The 14,398-nt window shown below is 43.2% G+C and overlaps 1 protein-coding gene across 2 annotated transcripts in view; it reads right to left on the bottom strand.

Moving 5' to 3' along the window:
- The window catches only part of GAK (cyclin G associated kinase), a 136,620-nt gene that overhangs the window by 101,735 nt on the left and 20,487 nt on the right, over positions 1-14,398 (bottom strand). Inside the window, exons 2-5 of one of the 2 annotated variants that reach the window (XM_074953611.1) lie at positions 7,577-7,638; positions 5,565-5,624; positions 2,106-2,220; positions 1,155-1,297 (exon numbers count right to left, since the gene is read on the bottom strand). In XM_074953611.1, the coding sequence (XP_074809712.1) occupies positions 1,155-1,297; positions 2,106-2,220; positions 5,565-5,624; positions 7,577-7,638 (380 nt within the window). The remainder of the gene's footprint in view (positions 1-1,154; positions 1,298-2,105; positions 2,221-5,564; positions 5,625-7,576; positions 7,639-14,398) is intronic. The other variant, XM_074953612.1, reaches the window with a different exon arrangement.

The following is a 14,398-nucleotide window of genomic DNA, read 5'->3' as shown; positions in this document are numbered from 1 at the left end:
TTTAGCTTAAAAGATGCATAGAGACCATTTGACGTAAGTTTTCTCCTCCATCTACCTAAACTCAGTTTTCTGGGAACGGCAGTGCAAATACACCTCCCTAGATCATTTTAGCGAGGCCACTGTCTGTTGCAGCACAAAGATCAAGATCTTGCCCTGTATTTTCTTGTAAAAGCCCTCTCCCTGTGCAGCTACTGTAGTATGAAACCAGCTTTCTGCTTCCCCCTGCCCCCCATCACTTTGAGTTTCTGCCAGGGACAGGTTTTCTTAATAGGCACTGGAATAGTAACAGAAGAAATCAATAATGTAATATTTATTTAACTCTGTAAAATTGTCTATCAGGAACCCCACCGTTCAAGGTGCTGCCCTTGAACTAGTGTCTCAGGAAAAATTTCAAGTTTTACAAAATGCTAACCCTTGGCAACTGCATAGTGCCTCCCAGCAGGATGGCACTGGCCACAGTTTTACTTCAGAACTCGAGACCTTCCATACCATTTGTAAAGGACTGAAAGGATGAAAGGTCTTAAAATAACCAATCAGGAAATAAGTGGCCCCCTTGATTAATTTTAGTTCAAAAGTCAATGTGCTCCAAAACAAAGTACAACAACACAAGGTAGATTTTAGTGCCTTTTGAAATGCCAGCCATCCTAATACGACACACTCCCTGCAGCTGGTTGCTAGGTTCAAGAGAGAAGCAGCATTTCAGTAGCACACTGACGACATGCTCCTCTTCCTTTCACAGCTTTGTGTTTCTGCTATTAAAAAATTCTTACTACCAAAATGTGTGTGGCTTCCAGTCACGAGCATACTTACCAGCAAATAGGAACTATTGTTCAGATTAAAGTAAGAGTGGGAAACAGACTACATGGTTTCAGTTTGAGCTCCAAAATTTAATTAACAGGATATTCAACAAGTATTTCCAACACCAAAAATATAGGTAAAGGATGCGGTCTAAACACTAAGCCATGTAGTGGTGTCCTTCATTCCCAGTCAGCAATCCCAACAAGATGGATATATACTCATACCATCATTTGAAATGCTGCATATTCAAGTGTCTCAATTTCATTAGTTCTACAGCATCAACTTTGTAGTCCAACCTGGAAGTCTGCTTTTACACTTCGTTCAAATGTTGCAGTCACTTAAATTCTATACTGTACCTTTAAATCTCTATGAATAATAGGTGGTTTCTGTTTATGCATATGTTGCACTGCTCTGCAGGTCTGATAAAATATCTTCAAGACTGTATCACATGAGAGAGGCCCTTTGGATTCAACTTTCTTTAAGAATTCCACCAGTTGCCCTACAGGAGATAGAACCAATTCATGTTAGTATACAAATGCTTTAAGTTTTGGACAGATTGAAGTACTCTTACTTCAAATGATCCATAGTTTTAAAGCATTCAGAGCTTCCATCCCATTTGGATGTAAATACTGGCCCTTCATTTCATCAGACTATGCCAGCAATTCCCACTGGACATTTTATTGCCCAATATCAGCTACCAGGGAACAACATAGGGTTTACAACAAGGAATCGATGACTAAACTAGCCATGAATCATTTTAAAGGGGCCTTTCACTATACCAGCTGACACTCTTCATCACAGATGCAGTATACTCTTTTCCATCCTATCTACTCCTGCCAGGTCATGAGTCAGAAACCACCCTTCCAGCTGAGAAAAAATGGACAACACCCTTAGCCAGGAAGTGCTGCTCCTACACAAGCAACTAATGGAAGTCTGAATGCTTCAAGTAATTAGTCTAAACCATGGTAGTTAAAGGTGTGGTGGGATTTACAGACAATTAGAGACTGCAAACATTGGCTTGTTTAACCTTGAAAGGAGAAGAGTTAGAGGGAATTTATGAGAAGTACTGTAGATTATGAAGGGGACAGTAAAAACTGATCACCTTGCTCCTTTTCAGAATGGCCCATAAAGATGAAAAATAGGTCAGTTTACAGCAGGTAAATTGCTGTCTTGCTAGATAAGGTTTAGCTGTTCTCCATGTAGTAAAACTGTGCACTTTTCCAGTTCAAGATCTACGTATTCATTAGGAAGAATGTACTCTGTTCCTAAAACAAGCCACACCACTCAGGAACAAAAATAGGTTTTACCTTTACAAAGCTCGGTGAGCAGAAGAAACTCGCCCTGCCCAGTATCAGATTCTTCTTTTCCTATTGATGCAGCAGAGCAGAACTGGACAATATTAGGATGACCTGAAAGCTTTTTCTGGGGATTTGTTCAAGGAAAAACTTTAAGCGTGTCAGAGATTTTCTTCATACTATCAAGCACAACCAGCTCACATACACGTCTAATTGGGTGTGTTTAATATACACAACAGAAAAACTTAACCAGTGTCTCATTTGAACAGAATGAGAACTAAAGGCAAAGTCACCAAGAGTAAAAAAGTCAATACCTGTTAATATGGCTCTGGAAGATGCAGATTCTGATCTAGATACAGCTTGGTCTCTCTTGACAATGATTGCAATGCAACAATATAGGTATTTGTAAAAGACATCTCCAGCAACTAGACTTAATCACGGATATCTGCTGACATTCTGGCTGTGTGACCAAGGCAGGACCACTGTGCCCTCCGCGCAGGTCTATACACTAGCCCGGGGTGCTCTGTCTGTTATGGTTTTCCTTCAACTAGGTAGAAAAAAGTCTCACAAAAATCAGAGCCAAGAAGCTTCGTTATAAGCAAGATTATAAAAAAAAAAAAGGAAAATCAAGAACTTTATACTATAAAATACTTTTTAAAATGTCACTTTCAATCAAAAAGAGGATTCAGGCTCCTAATTCCGGTGTGGGGAGGAAGAGAGAGAAGTAAACCTAAGTGACTTTAGTCACTGGCTGAGGAGCTTACAATGTATCTGTTTATACAGAAACTAGAACAGTGGGACCCTGGTCTAAAATTCGCGAAAAGGAGTACTTGTGGCACCTTTAAGACTAACAAATTTATTTGAGCATAAGCTTTCGTGAGCTACAGCTCACTTCATCGGAGCTGTAGCTCACGAAAGCTTATACTCAAATAAATTTGTTAGTCTCTAAGGCGCCACAAGTACTCCTTTTCTTTTTGCGAATACAGACTAACACGGCTGCTACTCTGAAAACTGGTCTAAAATTGTGGTCCACAGGTATATTGAGCCATGAACGCGTGAAGCCAAGTGCTTAAAAACGGGTATTGGCCAAGGGCTGTGAGTAGTGTTGTGACTCTCGGGCCTACAAAGCATGCCCCTCTTGTGAACTCAAATGTAAAAGGTATGTGAAAGTTCACAAGATGTTACAATAACCATGAAAATTGGTCAAAATTGCTTACAAAGTTGAATGTTGTAACAAGTGAATGAGAACCAGACAAAGAAACTGGATTAGTCTAAACCAAAAAGGCCATGCTGATATAATCCAAGGACTGTTGAAATTATGCTGGTTAAAAAAGATGTGGAACCAGAAGATAACAGATAAAAAAATGGTGTGCCTGATATTAGGCCTAATTAGTGAACAAAATAATGAGGGGGATGAACTATGCTGCCCACTTTTTCCTCTTTGGGGGTTTCTTAAAAAGAGACATGTGCGAGGTAGGGGAAAGATCAGTTCAGTTCACCTCTCCCTCTTATCTCCTGTCCCACCTTGCATCCCAGCTCATCCTCCAACCTGCCAGCACCGCAACTCATCTAAGGGACTTTATTCCTGAAGGGAAGGCCGGCTGGCCTTGCTCTTGTTTAAGGAACTTTGTTTTCACCTGTGAGTGCTGAAAGTCATTGCATCATCATGACAGCCAGTCCTGAGCCCGCCAGTGGGGAAATCTAATTACCAGCATGTCACGGAGTGTGGGGGAGTCCAGGCCCTGCACCCCTCTTCCTGGGATTCACTGAGACTCTCAGCCAGCCAGTAAAACAGAAGGTTTATTGGACAACAGGAACACAGTCCAACACAGAGCTTGTGGGTACACCCAGGACCCCTCAGTCAAGTCCTTCTGGGGGAGCAGGGAGCTTAGACCCCAGCCCTGGGGTTCCCTGTGTTCCTCCACCCAGCCCCAAACTGAAACTAAACCCACCCAGCAGGTTCCCTGCTGCAGCCTCCGTCCACATTCCTGGGCAGAGGTGTTACCTCCCCCTCCCCCTCCTGGCTCAGGTAACAGGCTCTCAGGTCTCCCACCCCCAGGGCACATTCCCAGGTCAACACTCCCCCCTCCCTGCTGCGTCACATCGTCACACAGCACCACAAAGACATGCAAAATCCTGTACTGTATTCCCTTCTGCCCCACGGTTTCTTTCTTCCTCCCCTCTCTCACTCCTGGTGTTTCATTGAATCCTGAAGTCAACTATACTGTAGTCATCCAAGCCTGCCTTATCTAAAGAGAAAGGATCCAACCAAATGACAGCCCTGACCAGATCGTAACTAACCAGGGTCAAAGCAGCAGGTGTCTTGGTTGAATAGGCAGCCAAAGCAACCACTCGTAACTAACCAGAGATCCAGTGTTCCAAAAATATCAAGCAAAGCCATATTTCACCCATCTTTTCTATCCAGTCTCTCCCTCCACCTTTAGTCTGCCTGTTTGTTAAGAACAGGATAAGCAGGTGCCCTTCACATCAGGAGAGAGTAAAATTAACCTTTGCCTTTTCATCAAAGAAAGACTGTTCTGAAAATAAAAGACTAATAGTTTGACAGCAAAAGGAGAGAGACTTTGATAAGGTCTAACTAAGTCTGTTTTTCATAACCACTCAACCACAGTTTAAAAATAAATATTTGTTTTAAATTTCTTGTTTTCTTGTATTTAACCAATACACTTTCAAATTAAATGAATGCTTTGAGGTGTTTCCCAAATAATCAAGGGCTTTATTTAAAAATAACCAACCCCAAACCTATCTATCACTGTTTAATGTTATACAGGGAGCGAGTTTATAAAACCTGTAACTCTTCAGGCCTTTGAGACCAATATCCATACAACAACAGGGAAAGAGAAGAAGAGTTGTTCAACTCAACAAGGGGAGTAGAAAGTTTAAACAAGCCTTTATCCAACTGGGAAATGACACATTTTCTGAATTTCCCCTCCAAAGTTATGACAGACCAAACCACTATCTCCCATTCCATGCATCACATTACAGCTGTTTACTTTAGTACTGTGGAAACATCCTTTGAGTTCACAAATTATGGCTTGGCAATTAGTGACCTCTAGCCTATGATTGGTCACTGAAGGAAGGAGTAAATAGCAGGTGCAATAAATTTATTTAAAAAGAAGTTTGATACCCATAACTCTTTATGATGTACAGTTACTTTGGCATCAGTTTTCCAGAGTTCAACTTTATGGATGACACTAAAATGTTAGCTAAACATTTGAACAGACGACAAAAAAAGGAGCCAAATAACTCAGGGGACTGATGTGATTGAAAGCCTTTTATCCTGTAACTCACTGGTCTGTACCAAGCCAAGGGTTTCAGAGATTTTCTTCACTGGAGAAATACTTTAGAAATACTTTCAGTGTCGATATGGATCATGAAGAACAGAAGCTTTCTATGTCTTCAGGATGTTCATTTCTTCATTCTAAATATTGAATTTTGACCCAAAGAGGATACCATGAAACAAACTTCTTGAATGATGGCTCTGTTCTTCTCCTCTTCATTAGACAATAACCTCTGTATCGGAAAAAAGAATATTGAAAAGGGGTATAAAATTTTGAAGAACTGTAAACTTATAAAAACACATATATGGGAAAAATTAGAGCTAACAAAACAGTCAACTCTCAAGATCAGGGAGCAAGAGTCAAAGCTGGCTTGATCCCATTTGGACATGTCACCACAACAATAACCAAGTTTCTAGTCACCTAGTTCATCTACATCAGTGGTTTTCAACATTTCCGGAGTCTGACACTCAAGCCCCACCACCCAGGGATGAGGCATGTAACATAGCTTCACGGGTCCCCCAGGCAATTACCCTGCTTGCCACCTTCTAACACCGACCCTGCACTTGCGACCTCCCTAAATCCATCCCATTGCCCCTCTGGGGCTCACAACCCCCAGGCTGAGAAACACTGATCTAGGTGAGTTGATGTACCCTGGAAGACCTCTGCGTATCCCTGGTTGAGAGCCACTTATCTATATTCTCTCTCTCTGGGAGCGCAGCCTCTAGAATCATGCTTGCACTACTGCACATAGCAATTCCCCACGCTCAAACCCCATGCATTATGGAGCCCACTGGAAGTTAGTTCTGCAGTCTTCTGGACTTCTGGGATGTTTTGCTACAGCAAACAAACTTGTGCAGCAGATTCAAGGGAATTTTTAATGGAATTAAATATGACCATCACTACCAATCTTCCTTGTTTTATTTATGTGAATATTAAACATACTGTCCCCCACACTTCCAATTTGCTATTGATTTATGCATCAAGAAATGCAACTCCATTCTAGTGGCAGAGGGAGGAGAGAGACTGGAGATTTGGGTAGCTGTAACTTTTGGCACCTACGTAGTGGTTGGGGTTTTCTGACAACAGTGCCACTCTCGTCTTAGGTGAAACAGAAAAATCAATAGGGAGAGAGAACTTGCGTGTTCTTGCCACTCACTTGGACTGTCCAGTTCCCCCTTCTGAAATGCATTTTCCTGAGGGTTACTCCTAGAAAAAGTTCAGTCCTGCTGTGAGGTTGGAGTCATGCAGTCTCATGGTGAAAGAGGTTTCATGCTGTTGTCTGCTAAGGGCTGGTCTACACTACCACTTAAGTCAATCTAACTTACGTCACTCAGGCGTATGAAAAAGACCGGCCGGCCCGCCCGAGAGATGCAAGTTACCATGATCTAAGCACTGTCCAGACCAACACTATGTTGGCGGAAGACACTCTCCTGCTGATATAGCTTCTGCCTCTTGCAGAGGTGGAGTAATTATGCTGATGGAAAAGCGCTCTCCCGTTGGCATAGAGCATCTTCACCAGACGTGCTACAGTGGTGCAACTGTGCTGATGCAGCGCTTCTAGTGTAGACCTGCCCTCGGATGAAGATCTGTTTGTTCCTGCTGCCGTTCCTTGCCAAAGAATGGCCACTTGATAGGTGATGGCCCATCAACTTTGATGACACCTGGCTAGACGTGTCAGCTTGTTTGTCTTTGAGAAATTGGTTTACCCACTCCCCAGACATGTCTGGTAAACACACTTCAGTCATGATTTAATCTTATATTTATATACAGTACTAGTATCCTGTAGACCCTATCGGACCACCAATACATGTATGTCCATAACAATGGACCAGCTCAGTGAACGGCGGGACTTTCTGTTCTTCCCTAGGCAAGACAAAAATACATCCTTGGAGATACATCTTTATTCCCCGAAACAAACGAGTTAGTACTGCCCCCTGACATGCTAGTTATTACCCATCACCTTGTATGTGTTGGCTTTGACAAAGTGAAGTATTTTCTGTTTCCTCTATTGTGTAAATGGACAGTGTGTATGTGAACCTGGACTGGTACAGTAAGCAATGGAGAAAATCCTTCAGCTCTGACTTTTTTGTTTTGTATGCACACACATACAACAGTGACCATCATGCTAATGCACTGAGTCAAGAGACACATTTCAATCTTTAAAGTGATTTAAACACACATTACCTTTAAAGCATAATCTTTGCCACTGCCAAGATCTTGAGCTTCATATACAAAAGCAAACCCACCTATCAGATTAAGAAAAGTCAATTATACATTTCATTAATGTCTCTACCAGGTAAATTGATTATTTAGCTTTATTTTAACAACTATAAATAGAAAAAAATCAGTTAATATTAGAAGTGTCTCTAAATACAGTGAGTGTATTCGATTACTTTTCGATTCCTAATCAGCAGCATTAAGAATACCATAAATGCATTGGAAAGTTGGAATGGACTTCTGCTAAGATTCAGAGGGATGGATTAAGGCTGATGCATTAGCCCTCTACAATTGCCCCTTGTGTTAGCAGGCCCCTCCCATATGGTAAAATATCGGTGGGCCTGCAGCCATACTACAGAGGTCAGAGAAAAAGCATCCTTGACATGCTGTCCATTCTGGTCAGGGTTTTTTTGGTGGTTCATTTATGGCCTGGACACAAAAAGAACACCTCCCAACATTCAAAGAGCTAAAGGTGTTGCAGTCTGTGGGACAGAGCTCCCCAAAGAAAGTACCCAAAAAGTGAAGTGGCTAATGACATTCACTGAAGTGAACTTAAAATGATTTCATGCCTACAAATGTGTGTATCTTCTTTTGAGAACATTTTGGCTCTTTACTAGTGTAATTAATGGCCTAACACAATAGCTCTCTCAGGATGCTAGCCAATCCCTAATCCTCACTCCTTTTTTGGAGGGCTCCATGCCTGGACACCTATTTAAGTTGCCCTGTACACGTTCAGGAGTAGTTCCCACATCACATGCTTTTTATCTGTCTTTCTCATTTTCTTTAGTCTCCTATTGGCAGGTTCGACTTTCTGTTTTTCTTTCTTCACCCTTTTCTCTTCACTGCTCTGCTCCCCTACTTTCTGAAGCACACATGTTCACAGCTGCTCCCCCTGTTCACCTTCCCCATTTCTCACTAACAGCAGGTCCCCCACTGCTTTGCTCTCCGATCTCTGCTGGCCTCTTTGGGTATTAGACCCACCTTGTGCAGTCTCCGAGCCCTTCCACAGACCGGAGAAGGGAAATGGCAGCTTTTGGAGCTCAGAGCCTTCCTTTATTCCACCGTTGCTTCAGGCAGCACTGCTTACACCACCATGCTCCACCTAGGAAGTCTGATTTCACTATGGGAGGGCATGCCTTACAAACTCTGAACCATCAGCCTAACCACTGCACTTTAAGTTTTAACTGGCTTTGTTCAAATTTTTCTGTCTTTACCACCCTCTTCACCTAGCGAATCATTCATGGGTCAAGTTTACCTCTGACAGGGAGAAAAGACAATATCTGGGTCTCAACACACCTTCCGCTAAGCCTCTTTCCACTTGCAGAAGGGTTTAGTGGAAGAGCTGTAACAGTAGCCCCTTTAGGAGACAGAAGTGAAGGGAATGCATTTAGACTCCATATCCAAAGAGAAACCAAGACCAAAAAGAAGCCCAAACTGGGGAGTTTCTCTGTTCTCTTTGTTATACCCACACCACAGCTTGAGAAAAAGGCGACACTGGCTGATTTTTTCCTGTCAAGATATTCTGTCAGTTTACATATTTGTTACTTTTCACACCTCTCATTTGATTACGGGCTTATCTACATGTACAGCACTGCAGCAGCACCGGTACAGCAGCACTGTGCAGCGCATCTGGTGAAGATGTCCTTTGCCAGCAGGAGCGATCTTCCCGTCGGCATAATAAAACCACCCCTGAGCATGGCAGACACGATGTCAGCAGGAGAGCTTCTCCTGTCTACACAGTGCTGTGCACACCGGCGCTTGTATTAGCATAACTTATGTCACTCAAGGGGGTGGTTTATTCACACCCTTTAGCGACATAAGTTATGTCAACATAAGCTCTAGTGTAGACACACCCCAATTTAGGTCTTAAAGCCCAGATTTCAACCCTGCAAAGGCTAAATTTAATAAATGTTCAAGGTTATTCTGACTAATTCACCTCATGACTGGGTGCTTATTTTGCACTGCTTCCATCTGGCTTCAAAGGGAATCTCAGTGATATTTCAAGTACATAGGAGAGAGAAATTGCTTATTTGGGTTTTCTTAGCTACATTTTGTTATCATTTATGATTATTGGAGTTGTGTATAAAGTGGAGTCATTTTCAAAACATAGATGGACTTTCTACCATCAGTCTATTGTTAAAAGCATTATGATTTTTTGAAGTAGCAAAACATTTATGTGCTTTCATGAACTAAGAGGGGTGGATTGTTTGTTACCAAGCTGTCATTTGTTATTGGTGATAAACATAGTATGCACCCTCAACTTCTTTTCACAATGCCTACCGGTAACTAATTAGGAAATTGGTTCAGAGCTCTGAACACAAAACAAAGCCTCCTAGTTAATGGGAAGTGACACAGGAGTGAGTCATGGGCCAGTCTATTTTCCTTATTTATTAGCGACTTCTGATCATTTAATACAATGTTCAGCTGTCTGTAAGTATACACCAATAGCAAACTATTTGTATGGTTCTAATCCATTTTGGAAGTGATTTCAATTTCTTTCATTTGTGGATATGCATGACAGCCAAAACTACAAATCAATTATTTATTTGGCTGCAGTTTTTCTTCTACTGTTGAATCATTTGCCCTGTGAGATTATAATAAACTGAGGAAGAGCGGATAACAAAATGAGAAGGTGGTGGGAAACCAATCATACCTCTAACGGGATCTTATCCTAGTCCCCCTGAACAATGATATTCTCAGAGTTTTATATCAGACAGAAGAGAAGGAAGAGAACTCTGATGTCATAAGCCTGTAATGTTTCATAACTCAGCAACAAGAAAGGGAGGACAGAGCAGGTCTAAGGAAGAGAGCAGTGCAGGAGAGACAAGGAGGAGTTGACCTGCTATCCCCTTTGACTAAAGGGACAAGATGCTAGTATCTCCAGCCCAGCCACCTTACACATGCTGGAACAACTGCTCTTTGCATGAGGAACACTGCCCAAGTAAGGCAGGAGGATGAATTTGCTTCATGAGCAATCCAAACAGCTACAGTAGCAGGCTTTTCAGAGAGCTGGTACTCAGAACCCTTTTGTAGAATTATGTTTGAACACTACATTCCCATACAGTCACAGCTAACCAGCAAGAGAATCCCACAGAGGATCCACTCGTCTTGTTTTTCCAATAGTGCCAACAACAGAGAGTGAAATTACAAGAACTCCTTGACTCTCCGTCTGCTGTTGGTATCCTTAGGGAACTACTATATACAGGGGAAGCACAGGCAAAATCCTGGGGGCATGAGGTGGAAGGAAAGGAACAAGATGAGCAGAGGGGCTAGGGAAAAAGTCAGACAGAGCAAGAAACACTGGAGGGGACAGACTAACTAGTAGGGCACAGAAGATATCTCAGCTGAGAATATAAAAGAAGGGTGACAGACATAAGCGTTACCAGTAAAGCAGCTTATTCATACCCCACTATGTGCACTTGTACTGGGTCTTTCACTGGATATAGATTCCAAGTTAGAAAGTAAATCACAAACATGCAGCACTAGCTCAGACTCAAGCATATTAGGAATACTCTACTTCCTCTAAATGCCAAAAGGGGGAAAAGGGGGACAGCAGAACCCAAAGGAAGTGACAAGTTTGTTCTCTGCAGGTTCTCCTGTTTACCCATTTATGCCTCACTTTCTAACTCCAGGTTCTGTACCGTCTGAACAGAGCCCACAGTGTTCGTAGAGGGCTCCATGAGTAGGGTTCAGAGGCACTATAGTGATAAACAAAACCCACCAACAACAACTTAAATCCTTAATAAGCCCCCACAATTCTAGCGGGTGGGCAGGAGGAAAGAGCCCTGTTCCCACCATCATATGCAGAGGATATGAAGTATAAACTGGGGCCATTTAGTCTCTTCCTGTATGGGTAATGGAACAAGACATGAGAAATAGCATGCCCAATGCTTTTGCTGATCAGTTGGTGAGACACAATTGGTGCCAGCTGGCAAAGGGTTCACTGTTCTGTAACAGCTACTCCTAACAGGCCTGACAAGTAGAGCCCTGTAAATCTGCGGATACAAATTTTGTATCCACGCCAGGTTCTACTAACAAGCTCACTACACCTAGCACCATTTCATAGTATTTATCCATAAAGAACATCATGTGAGATCCCTAATATAGGCTTATGTCATACTCATCCTCACAACCACTGCATGATGTGCGTATGGATAATATTAAAGGAGGCGTGTCTATGTACTGAAAAGATGTTTAAAGCGTGTCCAAGGCAGAGCTGACCAGCAAGCCTTCGCCAGACAAAGGATGTTGATTCATCTGTCTCTGTTGACCGCAGAGTGGATAAAAATCAGTAATTTCAAAAAAAAAAAAAAAAAAAAAAAAAACAGGGCTAGGGAGGCAGGGGGTGCGGGTGGGGGGGCAGCACAAAATTTTTTTGCTTGGGGCAGCAAAAAACCTAGAGCCAGCCCTGTTCGGTAGTTAGGAGCTGGACACTGCAGGGAACACTCGCAGGTTGCAGGGGGTTGGTGCGTGCCTATCAATAGCCTGCACAAAAAGAAAAGGAGTACTTGTGGCACCTTAGAGACTAACCAATTTATTCGAGCATAAGCTTTCGTGAGCTACAGCTCACTTCATCGGATGCATAAAGTGGAAAATACAGTGAGGATGTTTTTATACACACAGACCATGAAAAAATGGGTGTTTATCACTTCAAACGGTTTTCTCTCGCCCCCACCCCACTCTCCTGCTGGTAATAGCTTATCTAAAGTGATCACTCTCCTTACAATATGTATGATAATCAAGGTGGGCCATTTCCAGCACAAATCCAGGGTTTAACAAGAACGTCTGAGGAACAGTGGGGGGGGGAGGGGGGGAGGAATAAACAAAGGGAAATAGGTTACTTTTTATAATGACTCAACCACTCCCAGTCTCTATTCAAGCCTAAGTTAATTGTATCCAATTTGCAAATTAATTCCAATTCAGCAGTCTCTCCGAGTCTGTTTCTGAAGTTTTTCGCAACTTTCATGTCTGTAATCGCGTGACCAGAGAGATTGAAGTGTTCTCCGACTGGTTTATGAATCTTATAATTCTTGACATCTGATTTGTGTTCATTTATTCTTTTACGTAGAGACTGTCCAGCCTGCACAGTTGTCCCCTGTCCTTAATTGAGATCCCAGACCTTGTGGATCCTCCCCTGAGGCTGGGAGAGGTCCTTTAGTAGTGGACAGGCTCCGCCCGCCCATCTCCAGGATCCCAACAGACTGCAAGCCTCTCGGTGCAGGCTAGAGGCCTGGAAGGCAGTACTTCTGTTGCAAGGTTTCATACAAAAAAGAAGCTTACAAGAAGTGGAAGATTGGACAAATGACCAGGGATGAGTATAAAAATATTGCTCGGGCATGCAGGAGTGAAATCAGGAAGGCCAAATCACACCTGGAGTTGCAGCTAGCAAGAGATGTTAAGAGTAACAAAAAGGGTTTCTTCAGGTATGTTAGCAACAAGAAGAAAGTCAAGGAAAGTGTGGGCCCCTTACTGAATGAGGGAGGCAACCTAGTGACAGAGGATGTGGAAAAAGCTAAAGTACTCAATGCTTTTTTTGCCTCTTTCTTCACGAACAAGGTCAACTCCCAGACTGCTGCACTGGGCAGCACAGCATGGGGAGGAGGTGACCAGCCCTCTGTGGAGAAAGAAGTGGTTCGGGACTATTTAGAAAAGCTGGACGTGCACAAGTCCATGCGGCCAGATGCGTTGCATCCGAGAGTGCTAAAGGAGTTGGCGGATGTGATTGCAGAGCCATTGGCCATTATCTTTCAAAACTCAAGGTGATCAGGGGAAGTCCCGGACGACTGGAAAAAGGCTAATGAAGTGCCCATCTTTAAAAAAAAGGAAGAAGGAGGATCCTGGGAACTACAGGCCAGTCAGCCTCACCTCAGTCCCTGGAAAAATCATGGAGCAGGTCCTCAAGGAATCAATTCTGAAGCACTTATAGGAGAGGAAAGTGATCTGGAACAGTCAGCATGGATTCACAAAGGGCAAGTCATGCCTGACTAATCTAATTGCCTTCTATGATGAGATAACTGGCTCTGTGGATGAGGGGAAAGTGGTGGATGTATTGTTTCTTGACTTTAGCAAAGCTTTTGACACGGTCTCCCACAGTATTCTTGCCAGCAAGTTAAAGAAGTATGGGCTGGATGAATGGACTATAAGGTGGATAGAAAGCTAGCTAGATTGTCGGGCTCAACGGGTAGCGATCAATGGCTCCATGTCTAGTTGGCAGCCGGTATCAAGTGGAGTGCCCCAAGGGTCGGTCCTGGGGCTGGTTTTGTTCAATATCTTCATAAATGAACTGGAGGATGGTGTGGATTGCACCCTCAGCAAGTCTGCAGATGACACTAAACTGGGAGGAGAGGTAGATACGCTGGAGGGTAGGGATAGGATACAGAGGCCCCTAGACAAACTGGAGGATTGGGCCAAAAGAAATCTGATGAGGTTCAACAAGGACAAGTGCAGAGTCCTGCACTTAGGACGGAAGAATCCCATGCACCGCTACAGACTAGGGACCGAATGGCTCAGCAGCAGTTCTGCAGAAAAGGACCTAGGGTCACAGTGGATGAGAAGCTGGATATGAGTCAACAGTGTGCCCTTGTTGCCAAGAAGGCCAATGGCATTTTGGGATGTATAAGTAGGGGCACTGCCAGCAGATCGAGGGACATGATCATTCCCCTCTATTCGACATTGGTGAGGCCTCATCTGGAGTACTGTGTCCAGTTTTGGGCCCCACACTACAAGAAGGAGGTGGAAAAACTGGAAAGAGTCCAGCGGAGGGCAACAAAAATGATTAGGGGCCTGGAA

This window comes from Natator depressus, chromosome 5 (assembly GCF_965152275.1).
Source record: "Natator depressus isolate rNatDep1 chromosome 5, rNatDep2.hap1, whole genome shotgun sequence".
Lineage (NCBI taxonomy): Eukaryota > Metazoa > Chordata > Testudines > Cheloniidae > Natator > Natator depressus.
The sequence above is the reverse complement of the archived record's forward strand: the minus strand, read 5'-3'. Positions and strand labels throughout refer to the sequence as shown.